At 49.0% G+C, this 23774-nt stretch overlaps 11 protein-coding genes across 11 annotated transcripts; 5 read left to right on the top strand and 6 right to left on the bottom strand.

Moving 5' to 3' along the window:
• Positions 1–24: 24 nt before the first annotated feature.
• On the bottom strand, positions 25–1796 carry BO88DRAFT_463610 (tetratricopeptide repeat domain protein; the record flags this gene model as incomplete). Its single annotated transcript, XM_025711269.1, has 2 exons — positions 25–1744; positions 1789–1796. 2 exons carry the CDS (start codon positions 1794–1796, stop codon positions 25–27), a joined length of 1728 nt encoding a protein of 575 aa, XP_025562294.1.
• Positions 1797–2332: 536 nt separating this feature from the next.
• Positions 2333–3840, bottom strand: BO88DRAFT_463609 (o-methyltransferase; the record flags this gene model as incomplete). The annotated part of the gene is made up of 5 exons (XM_025711268.1): positions 2333–2646; positions 2695–3155; positions 3204–3327; positions 3374–3500; positions 3556–3840. The coding sequence occupies 5 exons, from the start codon at positions 3838–3840 to the stop codon at positions 2333–2335; spliced, it is 1311 nt and encodes a 436-aa protein (XP_025562293.1).
• Positions 3841–5400: 1560 nt separating this feature from the next.
• Positions 5401–6759, top strand: BO88DRAFT_389615 (uncharacterized protein; the record flags this gene model as incomplete). Its single annotated transcript, XM_025704923.1, has 6 exons — positions 5401–5571; positions 5616–6000; positions 6047–6164; positions 6210–6277; positions 6324–6354; positions 6411–6759. 6 exons carry the CDS (start codon positions 5401–5403, stop codon positions 6757–6759), a joined length of 1122 nt encoding a protein of 373 aa, XP_025562292.1.
• A 1128-nt stretch (positions 6760–7887) lies between these two features.
• On the bottom strand, positions 7888–9820 carry BO88DRAFT_463601 (putative MFS transporter; the record flags this gene model as incomplete). Its single annotated transcript, XM_025711267.1, has 7 exons — positions 7888–8115; positions 8187–8291; positions 8350–9045; positions 9115–9186; positions 9233–9524; positions 9577–9647; positions 9695–9820. 7 exons carry the CDS (start codon positions 9818–9820, stop codon positions 7888–7890), a joined length of 1590 nt encoding a protein of 529 aa, XP_025562291.1.
• Positions 9821–10517: 697 nt separating this feature from the next.
• Positions 10518–11485, top strand: BO88DRAFT_463598 (GNAT family N-acetyltransferase; the record flags this gene model as incomplete). Its single annotated transcript, XM_025711266.1, has 3 exons — positions 10518–10610; positions 10667–11100; positions 11159–11485. The coding sequence occupies exons 1-3, from the start codon at positions 10568–10570 to the stop codon at positions 11483–11485; spliced, it is 804 nt and encodes a 267-aa protein (XP_025562290.1). The 5' UTR covers positions 10518–10567.
• A 24-nt stretch (positions 11486–11509) lies between these two features.
• BO88DRAFT_444240 (Zn(II)2Cys6 transcription factor) lies at positions 11510–13234 on the bottom strand (the record flags this gene model as incomplete). The annotated part of the gene is made up of 5 exons (XM_025710091.1): positions 13190–13234; positions 12838–13127; positions 12713–12781; positions 12389–12660; positions 11510–12319 (listed from the first exon to the last, which is right to left on the bottom strand). Exons 1-5 carry the CDS (start codon positions 13222–13224, stop codon positions 11510–11512), a joined length of 1476 nt encoding a protein of 491 aa, XP_025562289.1. The 5' UTR covers positions 13225–13234.
• A 324-nt stretch (positions 13235–13558) lies between these two features.
• On the top strand, positions 13559–15263 carry BO88DRAFT_463594 (acetylcholinesterase; the record flags this gene model as incomplete). The annotated part of the gene is made up of 2 exons (XM_025711265.1): positions 13559–13749; positions 13802–15263. The coding sequence occupies 2 exons, from the start codon at positions 13559–13561 to the stop codon at positions 15261–15263; spliced, it is 1653 nt and encodes a 550-aa protein (XP_025562288.1).
• A 121-nt stretch (positions 15264–15384) lies between these two features.
• BO88DRAFT_389609 (NAD(P)/FAD-dependent oxidoreductase) lies at positions 15385–16938 on the bottom strand (the record flags this gene model as incomplete). Its single annotated transcript, XM_025704922.1, has 1 exon — positions 15385–16938. One exon carries the CDS (start codon positions 16936–16938, stop codon positions 15385–15387), a length of 1554 nt encoding a protein of 517 aa, XP_025562287.1.
• Positions 16939–17475: 537 nt separating this feature from the next.
• On the top strand, positions 17476–18122 carry BO88DRAFT_463591 (DUF3237 domain-containing protein; the record flags this gene model as incomplete). The annotated part of the gene is made up of 2 exons (XM_025711264.1): positions 17476–17736; positions 17790–18122. The coding sequence occupies 2 exons, from the start codon at positions 17476–17478 to the stop codon at positions 18120–18122; spliced, it is 594 nt and encodes a 197-aa protein (XP_025562286.1).
• A 397-nt stretch (positions 18123–18519) lies between these two features.
• On the top strand, positions 18520–20418 carry gmdB (general amidase GmdB; the record flags this gene model as incomplete). Its single annotated transcript, XM_025711263.1, has 5 exons — positions 18520–18825; positions 18887–19162; positions 19215–20090; positions 20152–20239; positions 20306–20418. The coding sequence occupies 5 exons, from the start codon at positions 18520–18522 to the stop codon at positions 20416–20418; spliced, it is 1659 nt and encodes a 552-aa protein (XP_025562285.1).
• A 235-nt stretch (positions 20419–20653) lies between these two features.
• BO88DRAFT_444238 (MFS general substrate transporter) lies at positions 20654–22568 on the bottom strand (the record flags this gene model as incomplete). The annotated part of the gene is made up of 9 exons (XM_025710090.1): positions 20654–20918; positions 20979–21092; positions 21146–21335; positions 21389–21489; positions 21539–21812; positions 21857–21996; positions 22046–22112; positions 22158–22273; positions 22319–22568. 9 exons carry the CDS (start codon positions 22566–22568, stop codon positions 20686–20688), a joined length of 1485 nt encoding a protein of 494 aa, XP_025562284.1. The 3' UTR covers positions 20654–20685.
• Between the last annotated feature and the right edge of the window lie 1206 nt (positions 22569–23774).

Here is a 23774-nt window from a genome sequence, read left to right as displayed (position 1 = left end):
TGTGCTGTTGTAGGAAACGTATCATCAAAGACGAGCACAGCAGCCCTTTCCATTAACCGCAGACAAGCGACAATAACACGAAGTCGAGATAGGCACATCAGCCGACCCCAACGCAATATCCAATTGCACCTGGACAACACGAGCCTCATCCATTTTCCCAGAAGCCAACAGACACTCATGCAGCCCATGCAATCCCCACACATTGTTCAACCTACCCTTACGCCGCGGAAACCCCTGTGCCATGCCCAGGTCCTCCCGAAAGACCTGCTCCGCCTCGGGGACCCGCTTCTGCTCTAGCAGCAACCCACCTAGGGCATGCCGCACGGGCTGCATCCACGCCGGCGGGTCACAGTACGCCAGGTCATCTTCTAGCTCGATCGCCCGACGCAGCGTCGCGAAAGCTAATCGAATATTCCCCTTGCGGTACTCCAACTCACCTGCTAACATCAAAGATGCTACGGCAAGGAAATCGACCTGCCGAACAGGCAAATTATTTATCCGGGACCTCGGCACCCGCTTGCGCGCCTCCTCGAACTCCTGCCGGGCGACTTCTGCCTCCTGGATACGTCCAAGGGCGCTGAAGGCGAGGCCCCTGGCGTATAGGATGTTAGCTGTCTTGCAGCAGTATAAGGCTCGGTCCTGTGGTGCTGGTAGTTCTAACTGGAGAATTTCTTGCCAGCGACCGAACCGCACCAGGACGTGCGCGTGACTGCGTAGAAAACTCTCCGTCCAGTCTGCCATTGGGGGAGACTTAGTAGCCAGTAATTTTGCATCGACGACCTCGTCCAATTTATCCGCAGCCAACATGGCCTCTCGCGACCGACCGGACATCAGAGCGCAGTACAGCTTCGTGACAATGTTATGCACCCGATAGGCCACATACAACGGCGATGCATCCAATGTGGCGAAGAACATATCATCGCCTACAATAGCATCGTCACTGGAATCAATTGCCCTGCGATAGTCCCCAACAGCCATATCAATGTGCGCAGGCATGTGCACCATATGCGACGCATCCGGAATCATACGACGCAGTCTGTCTGCAGCAGGCAGAGCCACCTCAGGCGTAGCCGACATCTCCATGAGATGAATATACAGATGGCACAGGGCAGGATGCTCTCGACCCTCCGGACGTGCCATTGCAGTATCGATTGCAGCCTTCGCCTCGAGGGTATGTGCGCTACTGGCTTCACCGGTGTTCATATCCCACAGCTCGCGCGGATTAACGCAGATAAGTGCCTCGATGAACAATGATGCTACGTCGAGATCATCTGGGTAGGCTTCATACACCACGCGCATAGCGTCTGCATAAGCCTGATTGTACTGTCTCATCTTTGTAGGAGCGGGGATGTTATCCGGGGCTGGGAACCGGGTGGCGATGGCTTTCAGCAGCATGTGGAACAGCGGAGAGGCATGCGTAGCATATTTCTGGGCGGCATTTAGCGCATCCCATGCCATTTGCACCGTTGCTAGGAGACTGGGTATATCGAAGAAGCCCCAGGCTATATTGTAGCTTGGTCCGATGGCATACGCGATGCCCCAGTAGGCTAGTGCGCAGGTGGGGTCGCATTCAACGGCTCGTTCAAAACATCGTGCTGCCTCGCTGTGGTTGAAGGAATAGGACCAGAGTAGACCGCGGTCAAACCATCGCTGGGCGGCTGGGGATGATGTGGCGATGGGTCGGTGGTAGGAGCCAAGGTTGAAGTTTGGGTAGTCGTCTGCCTGAGATGAAGGAGCTTCGTTTCTAGGAGTTGTTAGTGCGAGACTTTTGGGGTGGTAAAGGCTCACTTGTTCATTGTAAGTGTTGTTCTGGGTATGTGGTGTGGATGAAAGACGTGACACAGCGGAATGACAGAAATCGGAGGATTTTAAACTACTTCGGTAGGTGGAGATACATTATGGCTCCTGAGGGGTTATTGAGATACTCGGTGGGTAGGGAGTATGGGATGGGACGCAGAGAATCTGCCAGGCACCCAGATTGGATGTTATACGTCGTCTAGAGACCGTCTTATAGGCTGCATGGTTTTCATGATACCTCCTTGTGCCACATAAATGGTTGTAAATCAACCCCTTGCGCTTGATACTTGTAGCCGCCCGTTCGATGGGACTATGTCTTAAATACCTCTCTTTTTTATCGGATGTCCCAACAACATGCAAGGGAAGTTAGAGCATGTCATTACCTGTGTAAAGATAGAGTTGCTCCTCGAATCATAAGGTATACACGTATCACTTTAGATGTAAGATCAACGCAGCATGAAGCAAGACTCATAAGTAGAATAATATTACTACAAAGCAAACCCCTAGATGTTCTGTTGAAGAAGTGACAACATCATCAAGCCAGTTCGCACTCAATAAGGCTCTCCACTCCCCTCCGCACGGTCCATATCTTGGTGATCCTGAGACCGGCAGATTCCACCAGCGCCCGCCACTGCTTCTCCGTGCGTTCAGTTGACGCGAAGTCCGCCATCATAATAATGTCCAGACTGGTAGTTTCCCAGTATGCATTCGTGCTTGGGATAACATTCTCATTTAGCAAAAGCTTGCTATGCCCCCGCTTCATAGCGGGAATAACATTGGCCAATATGCGACGGCAGTCATCATCTGTCCAATCATGCAAAACAGAATGCATGTAATACGCACGGGCGCCTGCATACATGTTAGTTATAGCCCTAAAGGGCTTGATGCAGCACTTACCCTTGATCGGTTGTTCTGTAAAGAAGTCATGTGTCATGAGCTCGATAGCCGGATCCAGGTTCATGCTTCTGGCCTGTTCCACAACCTTGGGTAGATCTTGGAGAATAAGCCGACCTGGCACCTGTGGCCATTTGCGGCGAAATTCCGAAAGATCGTGTCCCAAGCTTCCCCCCATATCAACAAGCAAGGTGTCATGATCACTGATATTTGCCTCGGCAACTAGCGACAACACCGGATAGAAGCCAACATCCATCCAGCTCGGTCGTCCCTGATGGTATACAGACATGTGATTGTTAAATTGGACGGCATGAATAGGGTTCTCTGTAAGGAACTCGAAAAAGTGGAGCGGTGTCCTAAACCCACGCTGAAAGGCGCAATCTTTCCCGTCGCTGGGGTTTCGGTAGCCCGTTTTCTTGAGCTGAGCGGGAAGGGCCAGGACGCCATCAGTGATGCAACCAGTCCTAGGTCGTGTTAATATCCAACATAGCCAGGATGTGAGTGTACCTTACATGCATGGATAAGAGTCATTGTATCTATTGGACATCATTGACATGGAAAATCCCGTGCGACGGTATTCATCAGGACCAGTCTCCGTGATCACCCCCATGGCCGCGAGATGCTTCAAGATGCGGGCTAAGAAATTAATTCCCATAAACATGATACCAGTGTGGTTACTTACCAAGCATCGTTGGGTCGGCACCGGTAGCTGTGGCAAGTTGGCCAGCTGTCTTCGGTTTGTCATTCTGCGATAGGGCAGTAAAAAGCCCCAGGTCGACGCCGGTTTCCAAAGCTGCATATAGTGTGCTCTGCCATGACCCTTAGCATGCTTTCACTTTTGCTTATCTAGTTTTTATGGCTCACCTGGGACCAGCAGTGTCTGATGATGGCTTCTCGGGGAGTCTCAAGAGCGTAGACCAATGATCGTGCTGCATCGAGAATCTTCGTTCGCTCGTTCTCATCATTCTCTGTGAGGTAAGCCTCACCATGCAATGCTATACGCTTAAGAAGAGTGGGGACCTCCCCAGGGGCATTTGGAGATATGGCAACGTTGTCATCGACAAAGGCCTGCTGTGCATGATCCTCCATCCTGCCGTCCGGCTGGCAGCAGCTATTGCCATTGGGGTTGCCCTCTGCTGCACTTATCATGGTGACTTATGACGTATCTTGGGCAATGGATAGAGCAGATGAAGGGGAAATTCTGAACGACAGGTCATGTTTCGGACGACGGCTCTGTTATATCAATAGTGATTGGCCCTATGAACCATAACTTGGTACTAACGTGGCCTATCGGAAGGTACAATAAAGGACAAGGCTTGAAACTTGAAAGGATGGTCACGGTGGAAGAAACTAACCCGTAAAGAGTATTTTGTGGCTGCCCTTACCGTGCTCCATTCCAAGCATTACTCTCCTAGTTTAGGGGCTTTACCGTTAGTGACACAACGTGGCGGGAAAGTACCGACAGGAGGATCGTGATCATCATTGGACGCGTACACGTACCTCTTCTGAAGCCATTTCAAGGGGTGATTTAGAAACTGGGTACATGGACAGATTGGGAAAGATTTTTTGCTCGGGTATCTACCGGTAGACCGTGCCCTTCTGAATCAAGTATCAACACATGCCGCCTAGAAATTCATTCCATCCATATTAGATATGAGCTGATACAGTCAACAATAGGTATAACAATGTGCGACTTGGATCGAACTTCAGGAGAATCCAGTACTGCACAGTACCTGACATATTGAGCCTTGACACGGGAGCATAACAAACTATCACAATAGCTAGGACACACCATTGCTGTTGGTCTGACTCGGCGGTTGTCCATTCAGCCGGATGGGCCCAACGGCGTGACCCAGCCTGCTGGTGTAGCTTGGGAATTGGAGTCCTTAAAAGGTCCAATATTTCTTTGAGAACGAGCTAGCGATCCTTCGGCGTTTGAGTGCTCCATCCGGAACCTTTCGTGATCATACTGGCTGATTTGATAGTCTTCAAATATCTACACTTCATTCTAGATCGTTGTCTCCCGGTTCATAGCTCTGGAGCAAGGACCAGCAAAAAGTACCACCTCACTATTGTATTACCCTTGAGCAGTCTTATGACTAGTATATTGAATCAGACCCATCACAGTGGCTCGGGGTATAATGGTCTTGTTAAGCTTCCTCTCAACGGCGTGGCGGCCCCACTACCCGTCTGTCAACTGACCATATGGATCCTGTTCTGCCAACGGGACCTCCAGTTTGTCACTATTCGCCTTGTCTATCCACCGATGGCATGGATCTACTGCAAAGCTACCAAAATGGACGACCCAGGGCTAGCCAGACCAGTTAATCCCTGCCAGCATCAGCACCGTATTATGCCATAGCCGCCACACGGCATTGCGACCTTCCTTGCTCACCTTTAATCGAGAGAATTATTGGCTACCAATGCCAAAGAATGAAACGATTAATACAAGAAAGGAGAGGTTACTGGAAGTAAGGGATCTCTATCTGTCATCAAAATTCCCTTTCAAGGAGGATCTCATGTCACCCGCTCATCGAACAGATCGCCCACTGAAGGTGTAGGCTAAAATCCTTCGCTTGTCGGAATAATACTGTCTGTGGTTCCCTTGCGTACCCTGCAGGTGACCGTAGATATCGGAATTCTTATTCATGCTATGTTCTCCTCGGTCAATTGTGTGTCACGTCACGAATTCCTGTGCTACACACAACAATGGCTGCGACAGAAGATGGAAATGCCAGCGACAATAAAGGTCCGATGATTCTATCGGTCCTGTGGGCACTCACAGGTCTCACATCCGTTCTTGTCATAGCGCGCATGTACATCAGGACAAGTCTCTTGCACAACCTCGGACCGGATGACTGGTTGATCACAGCGTCTTTGGTATGTATGTGCCATGCGAGGGATACAACCGCTAACTTCAGCAGGTGATGGGGGTCGTCTACTGTGCCATCACGACAATAAATGTGGATATGGGATATGGGAAGCATGCATGGCTATTGAGCGAAAGAACTGTGGAGCGTGCCACATTCCTTAATTGCTTGAGCTTTCTTTTTGGGATAATCTCATTTGCGACTCCAAAGCTGGCGGTGACTGCGATGCTCAATCGGATACTTAACCCAAGTACAGTCCAGCGTATATGTCTGTGGACGTTGACTGGATTCGCTGCGGTTGTGTCAGGGATATGCATCATTGTGCTGTTCACGATGTGCGACCCGCCCGAGGCGCTGTGGAAGACACATCTGGTGACAGAAGGCAAGGCAACCTGCAAAGACGTCTGGATTTTGATTGACTACGCCATATTTACTGGAGGTTGGTTCATGCGACCGTTATCTTTTGGCAACAACTGACAGGCTAGCCCTATCCGCGTTTGTCGATCTGATGCTGGCTGTCTATCCGAGCACGGTGCTGATGAAACTCCACATGTCGTTACGCAAACGGCTCGCGTTGTGCGCAGCCTTAGGTCTGGGCTCGATGTGAGTATTTTCATATTCATGAGGAATCAGCGACTAACCTAGCAGTGCTTCCGCAATGGCCATCGTCAAGTGTACACAGTTGAAGGGGTTAGCCGACAAAACAGACTACACCTGTGAGCATACTCACCATCAGCCAAAGAGAAATACTAACATCAACAGACGGCACCGCCGAACTCGTCATGTGGACCAAGTAAGCCCATCTCTACGATGAATCTACGAAAATAGATACAGACCTAACAAATGCAGCATCGAGTCCAACGTCGTCATAATCGCCTCCTGCATCCCGACCCTCCAGCCCGTTCTCGAACTCATCCTCGGTAAACGCACCACAAGCTCTTATAACAACAGCCGCAACCGCTACAAGGGAAGTTCTCAGCTGCCTGATTCCTCCTATGACCATAGCAAGCTGTCGAAGCCACGAAAGCCCGACTACGAAATCACAACGGTGGGAAGTCAGGAGAGCATTCTCCGAGAGGAAGCCAATGGGCGCATTGAAAGCCATCCGATGGGAGCGATTCGACGAACGGATAATGTGACAGTGGAATACGAGAGTCGGTCTAGAGAGGATCCTGAGGAGCCACGGGTGTCGTGGTAGTTTCTTATCGCTCCATCCTTATGTATACTAGTATCTTAAAAGCGTTTTCTCTACGATCATATGGATATTTTGGTTGGTTGCGTGTTTGACCTGCTCGACTTTACTTGCTCGACACAATGAACCAGCACCATCAAATCAAAATGTCAGTTCATTAGCGACAAGAGTAAAACAGAAGATAGTATTCCAACATATTAAAGCATTCAACGAGACAAAGAATCTCAAACCCCTGCGATTCGATCTATCAACTACCACGATCAATTTCTGAACACCAATCAACGATCCCGCGCATAACTCACGGACCCAAAACCACGCCACAACAAAACCAAAGTCCCACCTTCAATTCCACCACATTAACACAAACGAAACAAGCAACAGCACAGAAAATAAAACTCCTTATTATATATCCATACAGCGCAGTATCCGATCCACAGCGTACGCATTCCTTGGAATAGAAACCTGGACGCCTGATGGACGGGTACTAATTCTGCTCCATAGTGGGCCCGGAATGGTCATCCGTCCAATAGTGCCATGTGGAATAGATTGAGTCTGTTGTGCTATGCTATATGAGGAAGTAGTTTTTTAATGAGGTTTAGACAGCCTAACAGTAGGGTACAGTAGTGGAAGAATTGGCGAGGTACTTTGGCAGATGTCAGTCGAAACTCATATTCCCCATATATCGCTGGGTCCTTTATCAACACACGATAATATTTATGAATCTATTGCAAGGGTTTGTAAGTGGAAATTACAAAGGGGGGCTTCTTTGTTCGCCGAGTCAGTCATCTAGAGCACTGTTTGGCCATGTGTAGATATATGCTTCAAGTTTGACCTATCTGTTCCCATTCCAGGGTAGTGTACAAATTTCCGGAGAAAAAGTGCCCCTGCGTACGGTGTGGACAGATGGTCTAGAAAGAAGTAAGTTGAACCCGAGAAGGATTCTACACACCGTCTCGAGTCTAATCCTTCGGGGATTTCTCGGGATTGGGGATTTCCAAAACACAGGTAGACTTGACTACTACATCTTTTGGCTTGCTTCACTACTGGCACCCAGCATTGACCACTTGTAAAGTACATTGGGTTCTCATTCTACATCCATCATGCCATGTACCTAAAGCAAACCTAATAGATCATCTACTTCCCAGCCATAATACGATACTTCTCCGCTGTTGCACTTCTCATCCGCTTGCCCCAAATTACCATAGGAATAATGGTCAAGGTGATGGCCAAGCTAATAAATCCACATGCAATAAACATGTTCTGTGCGCCTGATCGATCCAGCCAAGGACTTATTGCGAACGGGATGCCGATGCTGATGGCATTGCGCATGAAGGCGACTCCTGTGAAGGCGTCTCCAGTAATCTGTTCAAGGAAACTTCGTGAGAAGATGTATTCGGGTTTATTGAAAAATAGTCGCAAAGCGATATACTCACGTCACGGTAAGAGTCAATAACCAACGTCAGTGATGCATCGCTGATGCTGCCTAGTCCGAAGCCGAAAAGAGCACCACCAATACTGGGATAGATCCAGTGCATTCCCTTGAAGGGGCCCGTTAGCTTGTCCTTTAACGATTACAAGCGACGGTAAGAGGCTTACCCGTGCAATCGTGGCTCCAAACATTATCAATCCCCCAGCCATTGCAAGAGCCGGCAAATGGAGAATATACAATCGCATCTCTGGCTCATAGTATCCTTTGTTGCGTTTTGAAAAGAACAAGATGGACCAATCACCGAGGAAGCCACCATAGACAGACCCGATGAGGTTCCCGATAAACGGACCAACACTCATGAACCCGATCTGCTCAGAGGTGAAGAGATATGGTGGCAACGGGAATACCAGACTAAGTGTGGAGGATAGGATAGTCAGCCAGACCACGCCAAAGGCATACTGCAAGGCACAGAAGAAGACAGCAGGAAAGGAAGCCACGACGTAGAAGGGACGATAGAAGTAGGGCCAAATGGGTTCAGGGGTGTAGGTTATCAAGGCAAATCGCTGTCTCCATGTTCTCATTGGGATCCTATAGTCTAGCTCGTGGTGATCTGCTGGTATTGGACTCGATTCGGCTCGACTGGTAGGACACTCAATATCCCGTTTGCGATCGGCTTTGATGTTGTCGACTGTGTCTTCGCAAGATTCGTCGACTCCGGGGATGACTGGAGTGTATTTGGTTTCCTCGTAGAAAAGCACGAATAAGACAAATAGAACGGCGTTAGTGATACCAAGTGCTTGGTATGATGCTCGCCAGCCTTGATTTGTGGCTTGAGTCCCGGCCGCCATGGGAGTGAGAAAGCTCTGTCAAGGAATGAGTAACCGTGTCATGAGCAGGTAGATAATAGTTATTTCTCTAGAGGTTTGACATACACCTATCATGACCATAGTCATATACAAACCATTCATCCCCCCACGATGGTGCACGAAAAAGAGGTCGGATATCTGTAGAAGTCAGTAAAGGATAAATCAGCAGAAGGGGTATCACTACCGTAATCTGCACGATTGATTCATTTGTCGCTCCAGCAAGCCCCTGGAGCAAGTTAGTGGCATACAATTCCGCAAGAGTATGCAATTTCGACGTCCAGAAAGAAGTTGCCAACATGAGGGCCGTCGAAACGAGATACACGGGTCTTCGTCCGAATTTTTTCGCTAGGGGGATGAAGAACACGCAGCCCACTGCCAGGCCAACGAAGTTCACAGACATGGCGCGGTTCAGCTGGGCATATGTCACATCGAGGTCTACCACCATCAATTGCCAGAAAATTGCCTGGATCGAAAGCCTATCGACCACCATTAGCACAGCGCCATCTGTGACCGGTAGAAGTTACTAACGCTGTAAATATGAGTGCCGTCACAGCGAGAACGAGGGTAAAGTTGCATATTTTCCGCGTTGTACTCCAATTCTGCCATCGTCAGTAGTTCTCAATGCCACTAAACGCGGGATACCGACCAACGGTTCATTGGGATCGCTGGATGGGACAGGATTTAGCATAACCTGGCGGTTGCCATGTCCTCTTTCATCTTCGTCTGTATAATGGTGAGATTGATTTGCGATGACTTCAGCTAGCTTTTTCATACCCTGGATCAGACGGAATGTCCCTGGTGGCAGATTGTCGTGTGGGTCAGGAAATAGTGGGTCACAGGGCTGATTCTGTGCCATGTGGACTTGCTCCCAGGCGAACACGGTGAATTAGGAGAAAGATATTGACCAGTCAAGGGATAAACTGGGGCATTCGCTGTGATATCAAGCAGTCAAGACCCAAGGACGTTCGCGGGAGCCATAACGCTATATACTGTCCTGTGTATCAACTTCGGAGCACCGACACGTACACCATACAGATAGCTGATGTCTATCAAGTGGTAGGAAGTCAATTATTTGGCATCAAGCCAAATGCGGGGGTATGCACCCAGGCGAGATAAGAATTGGCGCCAAATGGAGCCGATCTGCCATCTGCTGAAGGATGAGACCAGTGCGGGATGGGGTCGACCTGCCTGAAAAGGAATGATGAATGCACATCCGCATATCGCACCCGGGAACAAGACAGGCTGATGAGTATGATCCCCACGACATTATTCGTCCAGCTGGCCGAGCAATTAGCGAACAGTCTCTCGTGTTGTTATCAATATGCATCAGATCAAACTTGGATCCAAGACCAAAAGAAGCAGGTTGACCCTGCAATCTAGTCACAGGCGTCTCTCCTCGGCACCAGGACATTTATCATCCCTACATTGAATCGAAGTATGCTTCGTTGACAACCTCCAAGCGACGATAAGAATAATTCGGCACCTGCGACTGATATGAAGGACACCGAAATCAATTGCAATGACCGCCAATCAAACGTTGCGACTCTTCCGTGTCCACGACGGTACGTCCAACCCAATCACCTCCTCGGTGCCTTTACTGAAACATATCGTCATAAAGAACGAAATCCAATAAGTGCAGTCGCAAATACAATTACTACTTCTTTTGCTCAGGATCCTCTAATCACATGGTTACGCCCTCGCACTCCACCCTGGACGAAACATAACATCGAAATATGCAACTGGCAATTTCGTCGGGTCCAGCGAGCTGTTGCAGAGGGCATAGTTCTGCAATCGGGACCGAGTTACCAGGTAGCCCGTTGCTTTCCTCCTAGGCCTTCTGGTTCGTGCCATGTTGGACCCGATGCGAAGGGTTCGGTGGCCGAAGAGAGATGGAGCGAGGATGGCGATGACGATAAGGATGCAGGTGTTGTGGCCCTCTTATTTCCTCCTCGAAGACATCAAAAATGGACTCTAGCAAAGTTGGTACTTCATTTCAAGCTGCTTCTTCTCGATATCTTTTGCGCCCGTCGTGAAAGTGGTACCAATGTACAGGTATGCCCCGAAAGCCGATTTGACAGGAGGGACGAAATATAACAAACGAGTTTATCAGAGACTAGAGATTATGATGAAGATCCATGACGACACAATTGCTCGAGTAAAGAAGCTGCAGCGGCTATCCGATCTGTGGTATCTAGAGGTTGTGGCTGTTCATCCCTCTCTCCAGGGGCGCGGCCTCGGCAAGAAGGCTATGACATGGGTGTTGGACCATATCAAGCACGAACCAATCTTACTGGAATGTACAAGTGAAAGTAACATCCAGTTCTACCAGAACCTGGGGTTTGAAGTTGTTGAAGAAGTCGAGTTGATGGAGGGTGGTGAAGCAGTCAAGTTGTGGTTCATGCTACGGCAAGTTTCTAAAAGCGAACACAGTAAATAGCAAATTAAAGATGGCAAATCCACATCAGAATAGGCCAAGTTCTATTCCTCGTGACTGCGCAATCTCATGTATATTGATATTGTTTTCAGGATAGGTCCAGTACTCTTCTAGTAAGTCCAGAAGTAGTCGATATTGCTTGTTCCAAAAAGGTCCCTCTGCGATTGCTATTAGGATCCTCCGGATAAAATCCCTTAATTCGGGGTCCTTGTTCAATGCATCCGATTGAAGACCAGCGACGAAGACGGGATAAGGAATGGCATTGATGATCAATGTCTCCTTTCCTTCGGCTTCTGAGGACGCTCGATATATAGCGTCCACGCAGCTCAGAAGTCGCGTGATGATCACCGCCGTTGTTGGAAGTGCTGATTGTCTCTGGCTTTGTTCTCGCTGTGCTGGGTTATCGTCCTGTTCGGATGGCAGCCGCAGTGCGCCATGACGGATCACTAGCATCCCAGCCAATCGATATGCTTCCCAAAGCTGGCACTGCAAAAAGCACCCTCTAGAACCAGGCCAGTCCCAGAAGTCTTGTTCTGTTGCCCCCTCATGAACACAAGAGAAAATGTCAACCAAGGATCGTGGTAAACCACTCATGACCTCCACATCATACTGTTCAAATGTGTCCGGCGTCGCTTGGTTGCGACAGTACTGCCGCCAGAACCCTAGATATGGGTGATTTCTACCGATCGCAAATGTGGGAAGATCCATGATTCCCATTACCTCTAACAAATGGGCCCGAAAGGGAGAGACCTGGTCATGCGACTGTGTCACACTCTGTGATTGTAGGATGTTATACATCCCTCGGAGGTGCATAGTCCACGGTATCCCTTGCATAATCTATGCCCACCTATCAGCTAACACTGTTTCATAACCAAGGAGATAGGGATGGCAAAAGATGAGACGTACGCCAATAGTACACAACAGCAATCCAGCAGTTAGAGTACCATCTTCTAGATAGGCTTCGCTCTGAGCTAACTCGCTACGGAACTTGTTCAGGGCCGCATCAAAGTACTCGAAGAATTGAGACTTTAAATCCGGACGTATAGAGACCTGTAGTGTGATGCATATTTGATACAGCGCTTCCGATTGTTGACACAGTCCTGGTAGTCGTACTTTGAGTGGTATTTCACCGTCGTGCATAGTTGTTGAGTGAAGGACATTGATGCCAGATGAGAGGACTATCGATATTAGATGATTTTACAGTCGGTAGTGTTCTTCTATCACGCTCACAGTCACTGAACAATTCTGCATAATGAGTCGGCTTCCAAGTCTCGGATAGTAATGGGCTGAGTAGCAACTCTAGTTCAGTGGAGTCAACAATCATCACGACGAGACGAGAGGCTACTACATCCTACCTTCAGTTCCCTCTCCTAAGATCCCAGATCCGGAAGATTCACGCACTTGATCAGCTACCTGCAACTGCCGCTTCCTCTCCCGAAGCAGATCTCTCTGTCGTCCTTGAAGCCTCGGCGGAATTGACGACTCGGCAGGCGCATCGGCGCCGGTAAATCTCCCTCGCGAGGCAATTCCGGTTCCCCAGCGGAGACGAACATCGTAACCCTCACATGCCACTCCGCGTTCAGCACAAACCTGACATGTCGGGCGCGCACGATCACACTTTCGCCGGCGGGCTTTGCAGGTCCAGCTGGACGGTAGAGTCAGTTTCACGGAATGTGGAGAAAAGTCAAAGATCGGGAGTGATCCTACCATCCCTGGTGGGTTCGGCGACCGGGGGTCGACATTCCTATTTTGAGTGGTGATCGGATAGTGATGAAGAACTTCGCATGCGAGCAGCGGATAGGAATTAGCTTTAAGCACAGATGCGGGGAAGATAACCGGACAGCAATCCACACTCGTCTTTAATTAGGTTTGGGGGTCGACCTGCCAATTCGAGTGTAGCTTGGAGATAGCTGACCTCTGGAGCTACCGTCTGGGGTCCGATAAGAAAAGCCGAGGTTCGGATATGCCCATAGAAGATGTCTCTGGTCCCTATGGCAGAATGCATATACCACGGTCAATTGACTGGCCCTATAATCTTATTCGGCATTGATTATAATCTTCAAATTAAGTGTCAACATGTCTTTTCATCCTCCTACTACCAAATGCACGACAGAAATTCCCACCCTTGGCCAACTTGAGGGTTTTCAATTTGCGAATGGTGTCCAACAATACTGTGGAATACCATATGCTGACCTGCCTAAACGGTGGACAAGATCGACTCTTAAGACTTCTTGGGCAGGCTCTAAACATGATGGAACAAAATTGGGGTAAAACTCTCTATATCTCATGTTCGCCGCATATGAACTAAAGCGCATACAGCAACGACTGTCCTCGGCCCTACTCCGAAGGCGACGACAGCGATGACCTCGTCCCAGTGCCACCACCTGCTCACTTCCCGGATACTCCGAAAACAGACGAACCAACTGGGCTTGTGATGAACATCGCTATTCCCTTCGCCCCAGCCTCCGACAGGCAAAGTCTTCCCGTCATGGTATACGTCCACGGAGGCTCCCTACTCTACGGAGGCGCTAATCTTCCCATCTTCGACGCTGTCAATCTCGTTTCACAGAGTATTGAGATGGGGAAGCCGATCATATGTGTAAATTTCAATTACCGCGTTGGACTCGGCGGCTTTCTCGCGAGCGACGCAATACGCCGTGAAATGCGAGATGACGGGTTCCAAGGCTGTGGGAACTTCGGCTTCACTGATCAGAAAGTTGCATTCGACTGGGTTCAACGGTATATCGCGACCCTCGGTGGAGATCCCGATAATGTCACTGCAGTGGGGGAGTCTGCCGGTGGGATATCGATCAGCAACCAGCTTACAGCTACTCATCCACCGAGATTCCGGCGCGCCGTCTGTATGTCTGGACTTTCTGTCTCCATTCCTCCTTGGACTATGGAGCAACACGAGGCTCTTTTTCAGGCCGTTTGTCGGTATTTCAAGATAGACGCTTCACAACCCGATGTATTGGATTGGCTCCGGCAGATTCCGCAGCAGGAAATGGCGAATGCGACCCCGGCCATCCAAGGCGTCCTTTCGGGTACAGGGAACCCTTGTCTCGATGGATGGTTCTATCAGACTGATCCCTGCGAGATACAGAAGGCACCAACATGGCTGGAAGCCTTGATGATTGGGGATACATACCATGAGGGAGTCATTTTCCATCTAAATCTTCTCGACGACGATTTTGCTTCCATTCGCCGGATATTGTTAGATCATATCAACAATGACGACGAGACGGATCAAATCCTGAGGGAATATGACATACACCAGGCGCTTTCACATGACATGCTTCTCGAGCGCGTGGAACACATGTGCGGAGACGCGGTTTTCAAAATTCCCAACTACGCTACTGCGCTAGAAAACACTATGCTTCGCGAGAAGGGTGGTCTATTCCTGTACCATTTTGATCAGCGTTCTCGCCTTAAGAATCCGCTGGAGGGGACGGCCTACCATGCCCATGAGCTATTGTATCTTTACAAAAACCTCGAGACAGAGATGGATGAGAGCGAAAGAGGAATGGCGGAAGGGTTTGCTGCTGCTTGGATTAGATTTTGCAATGGAGAGGCGCCATGGTCAGCACGCAAGGGAGAGTGGAAAGTATGGGGACCAGGCAGTGTTCAGTCTGTTAAGAACGAGGAAGAAGATGAAGAGGCCAGATCATATCAGCGGATGAAGCGTATTCTGGCCATGGGTAACGGAGAGACTTGGAAACGATGGCTTGCTGGGGTAGATGTGCTGGTTAATAAGAGGATGAATATGGGGAAGATAGCATAATATTTCTAACATACTATTTGACAACAGTAGACAAGAATACCTGTTGTTCTTGGAATATCACATTATCAGAAGCTCTGAATCAATCACCAAGCGCATTTCTAATCCATCTCTACCTATTGTACTACAAGTGTGAGCGCTCTTGCACATGACGCATCAGAACAGCCTTCTTGACCCTATCTTCCGTCACTAACATTTGCTCTGGAAACCATGAAAGATCCGTGGACTCAGTCTCGAGCAACGTCTCATCATTGATCAGCAACATCGTCGCCAAAGCTTTTCCGCACAGCCATGCCAGCACCATCCCCTCCCCTGAAAAAGCAGCAGATACCCATTCAGCACCCTGTCCTTCATTATGAGGTCCCCGCTGGGTTGTCGAGACAGGAAGCCGTCCTACCCAGGGAAGTCCATCTGCACTAAAACCCATATTTCCCGTCCACATCTGCTCCACGCTCTGTCGGGCAACTTTGCCCCAATTTTGACGGCCAAACACCGCACTTAGCGCACCCGATAGATGAATATCAGCATACAGACTGATTTCTGAGTCTGTTGCGACGCCCATATCGGCAATCCCACCTCCCCCTCCCTGAGCAAAACCCCCACCGAACATCATCATCTGTCCGGCCTCTGATTGCGGCAACTGGGTGAGATAGTCGAATCCACGATCGTAGTTGAAGATCCAGGAGTGCTCTTCTCCCTGACACCGGAAGTTCTGTCCCGGGTGTTGCGCCGACATCTGTCCACGTATAGGATAAATGCGACCTCTCAAACCAGGTACGAGGTGGCCAACATGAGCATTTGTACAATGAATGACATGACGAGTGCGAATAACGCCCCTGAACGTAGATACGAGGTATCGCAAACGCGAATTACCTTCCTCACTCACGTCCACCTCGATACCGGTCACAGGCGTATTCGTCTCAATCAGCAGATCTCGCGGGAACTCTTCCTTCAACTGGCCCAAAACACCAGTGACAAATCTATAAGGCCAAATGGCCCCTCCCGGGCCAGCAACAATCCCCAGCGCACGAGGAAGACAAAATTCCTCTGGAATCTCCTTTCTTTCATACATCTTCCACTCCTTCGTCTCGTCGGGCAACCCCGCCTTCAGCCGGCGTACCCGCTCCCGGGCATCTTCCCACCCATCCTCATCAAAATAAACGCTTAGAAATTGTACCCTTCGCGCTTGACAGTGCTCAGTAAGTCCATACTCCTCCGCGGTATCAAGCATCTCGCGTAAATGCGCTAAGCGAAATTTCATGATTTTCTTCGCTGCGTCAGTGCTGTGCATATCCTCAAGATCGGCGTATTCCTCCGCCGTCTCAAGAATATGTCCGCCATTTCGGCCGGTCGCACCACTGCAAACGTCGCGTGCTTCGAGGATGACCACAGCTGGTCTATTGCTGTCATTCTGGCTCTTCTCCTCCTTTCGGGATTTGAGAAGCGTCCTTGCGATAGAAGTTCCGGTTACTCCAGAGCCAATGATCACGACGTCCGCTTCTGAGGGTAGAGTCGCGGACTGGGCTTTTGCCAGGTCAGGGTGTGGAGAGCGCAACCAAAAGGATGATGTAGGGGTTGATGAGGGAAGACCTGGGTCGGCAAAGGCTCTGTCGAGGGCTTTTTGGCGGTCTTTAGCTGGGATTGCTGGATTAGAGAGTTGAGCTTGCACGAAGGCCATGATGGAACGCGATGATGCGGTGCTGTACTTGGTCTGGATATGATTGCAGTGGATTAATCGTGCTCCTCTTCAACGAAGCGGGGTCATCTACGGTAGATTGTATCGATCGTAGTAAGGCAGGATTGGCTTCTTAGCCTTCAAATCGGACTCCGCGGAGAGCGATGACTTCCTTGATAGCGCAAGGAGTTTGCAATCTGTCGCATGGACTTGATGGTTATGGTTAGAGAAAATTTTGTTCCGGAAGGTTGAACCGAAGGCTATCTTTGGCTATGATTCTCATTCTCGGGTATCTTGCAGCCTGCTTAATTGTCTTATCGAGGGTCGACCTACCAATTAGGGTAATAAGCTATCTAAACCCCACTATGAGGAAGCCCTGCGGGGTAAACACGGCAGCTGTTTTGTATTCAACAGGCTAGAAAATTAGTTATAAGTATCCCTGAGCAGAGGTTTGATACCATATCATCGTCAGCATTATAGAGATACCATTAATACACTAACTATAAGATTCATAGTACTCTATTGCATCACACTACCACAATGACTGCCAAATTCGCCGACTCCCCGGGAAACATCTACTATCCAAAGAGCCCCTCGATGCGTCGCCCAGGTCTAACATTCCTTTATCGACTTGAATGCACCATCGCCGCAGAAGAAATCAACGTTGGGGCACCCCACGGCGCAGGCATCATTCGCAGCATCGCAAACATTACTGGAGGTACCTTCAAAGGGCCAGAATTTGAAGGGACAATCCTCCCATTGGGAGGCGCAGACTGGGCAACAGTCATTGAGGGAACACACGTGAGTTCCTCCATCATTCCTGTATTATCTAAAGAATTAACTAACAAAACCAGTCCATGACCCTCGACGCCAGATACACTATCAAAACGACAGATGGTCACCACCTCTTTGTTCAGGCGCATGGGCTCTACCGTCCTGGACCGGGAACAGAATACGCGAAGCAGGTCGCGGATGATCCGGCGATGAGGCCTCCGCCCACCGTTACTCAGGATGATGTTGAATTTTTCTCCCATCTGCGAATCGAAGCGGGTGCAGGCAAATACAACTGGTTGAATGGGTTGGTTTGCGTTGGAGTGATGAGTTGCGAGAACGATAGGATTATTATTGATGCGTATTATTTGACGAACTTTGGGGGTGTGAGGCCGGATGATGTTGTTGTTAAGTAGTCATCTCTTTAATAAATTTGAATACTGCTTAATGGTGTTATCTCGAGTAATTCCAAAATCTATAAGACGACAGTATAGTTCTATTTGCTCCTTCAGTTCTGATCAGTATTATTGGCGGCACATGTCCCGAGGTTGATACCCCCGTCCTCATAATGGTAACCGATATTTAGAGCCGGATATGTCTGTATACGTCAGTGCGTCAAACTAGCCTATTCAGGAAGGTCGACGCACTTGTTCTGGGTTACCCTACACAATGGGTTGTTTCAATACTAGTCATGTTAACGACGTCCAAAGTGGAGTAACAGATATCTAGACTGAGGGGTTACAGATAACCATCCCCGCACTATATAACTCTAGGCTACATCAAGTACAATAACGCACATACATCAATCACAAGATGACCCAAACAACTTCTACAACAGACGACTGGCGCACCCTCGTGGCCCGAAAGCGCAAACAACTAAACGCACAAATTCCTTCCGAATGGCGTCTAACTGAGAAGTTTCTTGCAACAATCCCCGCCGACGGCCGCCTCATTGAAGCCGATGTCGTCCGTGGCAGTGGTATCTTGTCTGAGAAGGAGCTCAGTATTACAGAAAAATATTCCGCGACTAAGCTTCTAGCGGAGCTATCAAAAGGAGCTGTAAGCTCCGTTGAGGTGACAACTGCGTTCTGCAAGAGGGCAGCTATTGCCCAGCAGCTTGTATGTTTCTCCATTCTGAACATACCTAGTCTGTTTCGGATATTTTATTGATATAATATAGACCTCATGTTTGACCGAGCATTTCTTCCAACGGGCTATTGAGCGTGCTCAGTTCCTGGACGAATACCTCCAGCGAGAGAAGAAACCGTTCGGACCTCTGCACGGCCTTCCTATCAGCATCAAAGATAGTTTCTGCGTCGATGGAGTTCAGAGCACTGTCGGATATGTCAAGTTCCTTGAAAACAGCCCAGCTGCACACAACTCAGCCATCGTCGAAATGCTATTGAATCTCGGTGCTGTGCTTTACGTTAAGACAAATATCCCACAGACGATGATGGTCAGTTACCACCATTTCCTCTTCACTATCATCAACACTGACAGGACTTTAGACAGGAGACTCGGAGAATAACATCTTCGGTCGAGCCCTGAACCCCCACAACACGAACTTGACTGCCGGCGGCTCAAGCGGAGGAGAAGGAGCTCTAGTGGCATTCCGCGGCTCAATCCTAGGAATCGGCACAGACATTGCAGGATCGATCCGCATCCCATCCCTCTGCTGCGGTGTGTATGGCTTCAAACCTAGCATTGACCGCATTCCATGGGGCGGCCAAGTAGCCGATATAGCCATGGAGGGAACTCCCGGTCTTAAGCCATCTGCTGGACCACTTGCTCATAGCCTGAATGATATCGAACTATTTATGTCGACCATCATAACCGCCGAGCCCTGGAAATATGACAGTACCACAAGCGCAGCACCCTGGTCATATCCAAAAGCCTCAACTGATGAGCCCAGGCAACTAACCATCGGTATCCTCCCCGAGAGCAAGGACTTTCCCCTCCATCCACCCGTTAAAAGAGCACTGCAGACCGCCATATCCGCTCTGAAAACCAAAGGTCATCGTATAGTTTACCTTTCAGAAAACCCCGGTATTGACTTCGCATTTGCGAACCGTCTCGCCTTCCAATATTTCATCTACGGCCCACACACCGACCACATCGCAGCCAGCGGCGAATCACCCGTGGCATCTGTAGCAAAGATGTCTTCACCCATGTTCACGGGTCCATTCCCAGTAGACATGGAGTTACCGCCGTTCGAGAAGATAGACGCATTGCACAAGGCGCGCAAAGCATATGCCGAGGCGTGGAGAAAGACATGGGTTGAAAATAATCTAGATGTCCTTCTTGCGCCCGGGGCGCAGAATACGGCTGTTCCACATGATACATTTGGATGGCCGCCGTATACCGTGGTTTGGAACTTGCTTGATGTGAGTGTACCCTTATATCTCTTAGACAGTTTGGAGGACCGTGTGACTAATGATATTGTAGTACCCTGCTTGCATAATTCCATATGGCAAGGCTTCGAAGAGGCTTGATCCTGAGCCCATGGCTATTACTGATGGGGTTCAGCCTAGTTGTGAGTCATATATTCATCGAGAATGGCTCCACTGTGAGTATGTGTCAGCTAATTGTTGATGTCCAGATGACCCAGATGCTGTTGATAGAGCTCCATGCGCGATCCAGATTATTGCACCTCGGTTTCAGGATGAGAAGTGTCTTTCAGCTGCGAGAGTTATTGATCGGGATATTCGATAATAGAGCTAGCATATTGTCTTATAGTTTATTAGATTCTTTTGCCGACTTCCTATTCATACTCCAAGGTCTAATCCAGGTTATATCATGCCCATGCGCTAACCAGTAGACCCAAGATCTATCGCATCCATCAGGTCAGCCTACAGAGACATGATCAACATATTACTACTACCTATGATCAAGGACAGTAATCGCCCATAATAAACTGCTTTTATTTCTATTCGAACAAATAAACTCTATCACTCTATAAAAAAAAAACCTGCAAGTAGTCTAAAGCATATATCTGAAAGTAGGGGACTTATCCCCCATCTCACCAAGTTCCTGTGCCGAATATTCCGGCCGAAGCTCCACCAACTTATCCACGCGCTGTCGGTTGATGCGCACATATGCAAACCTCGTAATCACGATAGCCACCACGCCCATGATTCCAAAGGCAAGTTCCAGCGCATGGCCCATGATATATTGTGGGGAGTCGCGTGTGCGATAGAAATGAGAAGCCATGGCTAATATTTATTAGCACGTTCTGCCTAAAGGTCTTCATTAATGGGAAAGGGGGTATTTACCTCCTGCAAAGTTCCCAATGCCAATGTGTATCGCCATTCCTGCTGCTCGCTTATGTTCCGCGGCGAGATTGCTGCTTAGCCATGTTATGAGGGCGGGAATAGCGGGGTAGATTCCTTTTACTCATTAGAGTGGTAGACAATATGTGTGGGTTCACATGGGGGCTTACCTAGGATCGCAAGGAACACCCCAAAGTATACAAGTCCCGGGACCCATCTTTGCGATCCTGCCAGACAGACGAAAAATCCGGCGACGATGCAACCGATGTGAAATAGGAGAAGGGGCGAGCGCTCGCCATTGCGGTCAGCGAAATATGCTGCTAGAATGGCAGCCATGGAAGCTATGATGTACGGAGGTACCTAATCAGTCAGTCACGATACACGTTGCGGCTGTTGATGTCCAGGGCCATTACTGTAAGAAGCTGCGCAGTAGACGACGTATATCCGAGATCGCGGATTATGGTGGGTAGGAAGAACGAGATCCCGTATAGCGGACAGACGGCGGAGAAGTATACTGGATATGATTAGCAGAGGTCTCACCGCGGCCTGATGGAGGAGCATACTGAGAATGGCCATATAGACCTGCCAATCCTTGGCCGCATCCCACACATACTTCCACTTGAAGTCACCGGCCTCGGGAACCACATTGCCATTGTTGGAGAATTGTAGACTCAAGCGGCGCAGAATCCAAGCTCGTTCGTCTCGGGTCAGGAAGGATGCCGTATCAGGGTAGTCGTAGAGAAAGAAGTATGACATGACAGCCACGACAACTGTTGCGAGCCCTTCGATGATGAAGATCCAGCGCCAGCCGGAGTACCCGCCAACGCCGTTCATTTTCTGACTTGTTAGAATTGCACAGCAGATAAAGTTCCGGAACTTACACCGATCGCAAATGCAAGTAACCCCGAAAAGGCACCCGCAATACTCGCCGCGCTGAAGCATAAGGCTTGGCGGAACTGGGCTTCATGACGAGAGTACCACATCGTGATATAATAGGCCACCCCGGGATATATGCCCGCTTCTTCATGATGTTAGGATAGATCATTTCTGGTAGTTGGAGAAGATCTTACCTGTGGCACCGAGGAATATCCTCGCTATCAGAAGACCGTGATAGTTGGTCACGATACCCATTAGAGTCTACGGACAATTAGATTCGTACTAGCTCGGCGAACGGGAACGAACCATCACCGTCCCCCACGCCACCATCAGTGACGGGATCCATATTGAGGGCCTGACTTTCTGCAAAATAAGGTTCGATGGTAGCTCAAACACGGTGTATGTGAAGAAAAAGACGGTCACTAAACAATCAGAAATCCATCAACAATATGGTCGGCGCTACCTACGTGCCCAGTTGTACTGTGTCCCTCCGAGATGCAGATCTTCCTCCATGCCTTCAATTCTGGCGTTTCCGATATTACCCCGATCAAGGAATGAGAAGAGGTATAGGAGGGTTAACATCGGCATGAGACGGAGGTCCATCTTGCGCAGGAGCTTTCGCTCGTCGATGTGGTCGAGATTACCCTCGACATGATTGATGTCGCGGCATACTGTTTGGATTCCATTGCGTCGCTTGGACTGTTTCTCGGTCCTCATGTCGAGGTCGGACAACTGAGGTGCTTGCCTTGTGAAGCCACGGAGGTTCCTTGATGGCTTTGAGCCGTTGAAGGTCTCATGGGACAGCCCATGAGTTTTGATTGATGCAGGTCTATTATTGTGGCTGAGGAACTATGTAAGGGGCTAGGGAATGTGGGCAAGAAGATCATTATTCCATTCGTTCCTCACAGAAAGCTTCCGGCGATAGGTTAATTTCTTCAACGGGAATCATTTTTGCATTGGATATTCCGTATGCATGGGTTCGTACCCGCCATCCTAAATGCTAAGAGTAAATCATATGCCCAAGGCAAAGGCAGCAATAATGCATGGGTGAGTATGGTCATCATTTAGAAGTGAGACAAGTTACGTCTCCTCTGGTATCTCAGAAGGCAAATAGAGTGTTATGATCTGCGAGTAATGTTTGCTGATCGGCCGATCTTCCAGCGAGAGCTAAATGCATCTTTGCAATGGAAAAAGCTCATTACCGTTCATGATCCGAAGTTTAGCATCTGATGTACTTCAATGCCTATGAGACTTTATCGGTTCAACACTAATTATTGTCCATGTGCCAATGGGCAGTGCTCAATTATTAGTGGACACCTTGTGATTAGAGACTGATCAGCGTTCATTAGCGTTGCCTAGTATGGGCAGGGATTGATGACATATGAGATAATCCAGTCCCGATCAGTAGGGTAAGACAATGATCGTCCTTGCATCGAACCTTGCATATACTGATCGGGAGTGTCAAATGAGACCATTAGGGGCCGGGTGGCTGGCTATGGTCTACCAACCTTGACGTGTGTAGGTGAAATGAGCACATCGTAATCCCAGGTGTTGTGATCGCCTTACCTTTTCAGTAATGGTGGGAGGGAGTTGGGATACCGGGAGCTCCCATCATGCAAGGCTTTATTGGAAGCAGACGATGCAATCTGTGATGATGACAGACAGTCAAATGAAAGCATCAATCGCATCGACGTGAGCCTATAGACGAGTGAGCATTTTTGGTCGTGTTCGTGACTCATAATTAGGTCCTATTTCAGTATAAGTCTTCATACGTATATCCCAACGGATCGCGTAAGGTGCACTTTACGAAACGTACAATCCTATCCGTCATGTTGACAGAATTACAAAAGTACATACATGATGTCTCGATAATCAAGGAAGGAAAACGGACGAGAGTGAAATAGCAAGGTTGATGATTGACCT

The sequence above is a fragment of the Aspergillus vadensis genome, assembly GCF_003184925.1.
Source record: "Aspergillus vadensis CBS 113365 unplaced genomic scaffold BO88scaffold_13, whole genome shotgun sequence".
NCBI classification, from domain to species: domain Eukaryota; kingdom Fungi; phylum Ascomycota; class Eurotiomycetes; order Eurotiales; family Aspergillaceae; genus Aspergillus; species Aspergillus vadensis.
This window is presented reverse-complemented; position numbering and strand designations above follow the sequence as displayed.